At 46.7% G+C, this 3,010-nt stretch overlaps 1 protein-coding gene across 1 annotated transcript; it reads right to left on the bottom strand.

Annotated features, from left to right (window-relative positions):
* Positions 1-1,117: 1,117 nt before the first annotated feature.
* On the bottom strand, positions 1,118-2,755 carry F4817DRAFT_186770 (uncharacterized protein). Its single transcript, XM_049298417.1, has 2 exons — positions 2,447-2,755; positions 1,118-2,382 (listed from the first exon to the last, which is right to left on the bottom strand). The coding sequence occupies exons 1-2, from the start codon at positions 2,519-2,521 to the stop codon at positions 1,318-1,320; spliced, it is 1,140 nt and encodes a 379-aa protein (XP_049156948.1). The 5' UTR covers positions 2,522-2,755; the 3' UTR covers positions 1,118-1,317.
* Between the last annotated feature and the right edge of the window lie 255 nt (positions 2,756-3,010).

Below are 3,010 nucleotides of genomic sequence, written 5' to 3' on the forward strand. Positions count from 1 at the left end.
GTGCCGTGGCCTTGTTACTAGTAAATACAACATAATCCTAAATTCTAAATCGAACATGGAGAATGGGTCTTTATCATCACGTAACGATGCATGTTTAGTATGCCAATCCTTTCCGAAGACTCGCAGAGATATACTTACCTAGGTAGGTAGGTCGGTCGGTGCTCAACAGCACAGCTTACTATGTGCGTTGTTGTCAACTCTGATTCAGGACGAATATCTCGGCTTCGAGTAAGACCTAAAAGGCCACGCGTTTCCCGAAATCTTAAACTTAAACCCGCACGCACGAACTAAGACGCGCGGAAAGCCTAAGTGTGTAGAGAAAGGTAAAAACAAGCGATTTAGACGTGGAGCTCGGTATATGGGACGAATGGTTTACGTTGTTACCAACATCAACCTTGGTAGAGAAAATTGAGGCATGGGGATTCTAACTTCACTTTCGAGTCACAATCTTATTTGAACCATTAACCTTATGGATGCAGTCATAGTAATAATTAATTCAATGTTACGTATCTGAGTACGTAGGATCGCATGACAGTTACACTACACGACTGGCCCCCCCTTTTTGCTATTTTCTCCTATTTTTGTGTCCGGAAGTTGTGTGGAGGCTAAGGCAAAAAGTAGACAGATATTGGTTTTCATCTCCCTCCTTCAATCCAAAGTTGTGCCACCCAATCCGTAGAGAAGTTCTTGTATTTATTTTTCATCACCGCCTCATTCTAAACGAATAGCCAGCAAACAGCCGATTCTAGAATAACAATTGGCCTCACTAGCCAACTTAGTCTTCATAGCGCTCGCTATATTCAACAGGTTTTCTTCCAGTCCCACGATGCCATTAAGTCGAATAGTGCACTCGCCTCCAGTAATGAGGCTCGCCAGTATTCTTGAAGCGTGACCAAATATCGGAATGCCGTTAAGCATCCATATCAAGTCCCAGGCAGTAGACCCGCCTCCATTGAAGCATATTCCTCTCTCCTCGACATTGTCCGATTATTAAACAGTGTAATGCGTTATGGGATAATTCTACGCGTAGTAGTAAGCGACAAATACCTCCTCCCCCTCGGACATGATCGTTTGCGCGAGAGAGCCAAAATTCAGAACGCCGGCCCGAGATACAAACAGCGCTTTCATGCAAATCAAACCAGTGCTAAAACCCTAACAGGCGCGAATCGTGCATGAGGCGTAGTGTCTCCGGCGATATTGGTGCCAGAGGAGTCCGGCAAAACTTTTTATATGCGCAAAGTATAGTTGAGACATATACAAGGCCGCATCGTTAGATGTTTATACTGCAGCAATGTCATAGGAGAGGATATCGACGCATTATTGCTCGGATCCGAAGTCAACGAAACTCTCCCAGGTGTCACCCCCTGTCCCGCCAGCTGGTGTGCCTAGGCGGCTGTAGCCATCAATAAAAATATCTGAAAGTCCCATGGTACCCTCTATTGAGGTGGGGAAGCAGTCGTCTTGAAGAGGATTGCTATGGCTATGTGGCGAGAATGTTTCGGCCACCTGGTCCGCTGTACTGGTCTTAGCGCTGTCCTCTTGTGTTGTAATTTCGCTTGGGTAGGGTCCAAACATCTGGTATGTCGAAGGATTGCCATCCATAAAGTGCATCGCCATTGGATCGCTCATGTCAATATTGGCCATCATCTTCGCCTCGTTTGAAAGTTCGGATGTGAATATGGAAGAGGATGTAGACTGCTGCGCCAGTTGTGGATCTAGATTAAGAGTTGGGAAGGCAGACGGAGTCTGATAAGGTGTGCTCTTCGAGTCGGACATATCTGCATCTGTTGACGACGCAGGCGTTAATGCTGGCGGGGACGATATTGTTGTAGGTGGAGTAGGTACTGGGCTCCCGGTCGTGATAGAATCCCTCCTGTCAAACTGCGACTGAGAAGAGACCGACTGGGTTCTGGTCGCTGGAGATCCTTGGCCAGACCCCGATGTAGATAGCCGATGGGAAAAGTTGGCATCGTTGTTCATGAGCGGCGCCATATACATGGAATTGCCCAGATTCTGTTGGTACGCCATAGCAGTTGGAAATGATTCGCTGAAAAGTCGATTGACTTCGTTGTACCTGGCCATGGTGGCCATCGCTGCTTGGGTAGTGATGTACGCGTTCACACGATGGTTCATGTCCGGCGAATTCGTTTGTAAATGGGCAGTAAGGTATTTGTAATGGCGAGGAATTTCGTCTTCTTCTTCCTCGTACATTTCTTCCTTCAATACGATCTCCTCGCTCACTTTGAGACCTCGGCCCGTCCGTCGTCGGTGGATTTCGGATGCCTGGCGAGCGGACTGCACTCTAGCCTCTAAGCTTCGGTCAGCTCGTCTTGACGCGGCAATGTAGGCCCTTTCCTGGTTTTCTTCGTGGGATCGTTCAGTCTGTAACGAAATGTTAGGGTTTTCCTGGTAGACATCGTTATTCTGGGGAGGAAAAAGAGCTTACCTTCTGTACCTTAACAGGCGGGACTCGTTCGTTGCCAGGCATGGCGTTTGATATGTCTAAGGATCGCTTCGGCATGGGTTGAAATGTGGATTGAACCTTAGTACTGAAGGTAGGACTGACGATAGAATCACCTCTGTACTGGTGATACGCCAAATTATCCAATAAAATAATATAATCCAGATAAGAGTTCTTTGCGAAAATATATCAGAACTCGGTTGTACTATATAGTCTCAAAAGGAAAGATTCATAAGCTGAATGTGGGGTGTTTCGGGCCTCGTTGGCATCTGCAACCACGAAGGCAAACAAAGTTACGTGCTGGTTAACTTAAGTTGACAGTAACCCGTAGCACAGTATTCCTGGAGATGACTGCAAGTCACAGCGGGTCGTGAGACGCAGGTTATAGTTTGGGTGGAAGCTTCTGTATAACTCGGCTCTTCTGTTTCAAGAATCTGAGTCCCTTCACGTGCTGTCTATCCTTGTGTTTGTGTGAATGCTATGCTCTTATTGCGCGCTGCCGACTTATATGAAGTATTTATGGTATGATTAGACGTATTTATGGTATGC

The sequence above is a fragment of the Daldinia loculata genome (assembly GCF_022478755.1).
Source record: "Daldinia loculata strain CBS 113971 unplaced genomic scaffold F4817scaffold_41, whole genome shotgun sequence".
Classification (NCBI taxonomy): domain Eukaryota; kingdom Fungi; phylum Ascomycota; class Sordariomycetes; order Xylariales; family Hypoxylaceae; genus Daldinia; species Daldinia loculata.

Excerpts from the sequence above, each read along its gene's own strand:
- F4817DRAFT_186770 (XM_049298417.1), bottom strand. The coding sequence starts at position 2,521 with ATGCCGAAGCGATCCTTAGACATATCAAACGCCATGCCTGGCAACGAA. Across the intron at positions 2,383-2,446 it reads CGCCTGTTAAGGTACAGAAG|ACTGAACGATCCCACGAAGA; the intron begins GTAAGCTCTTTT and ends ATTTCGTTACAG.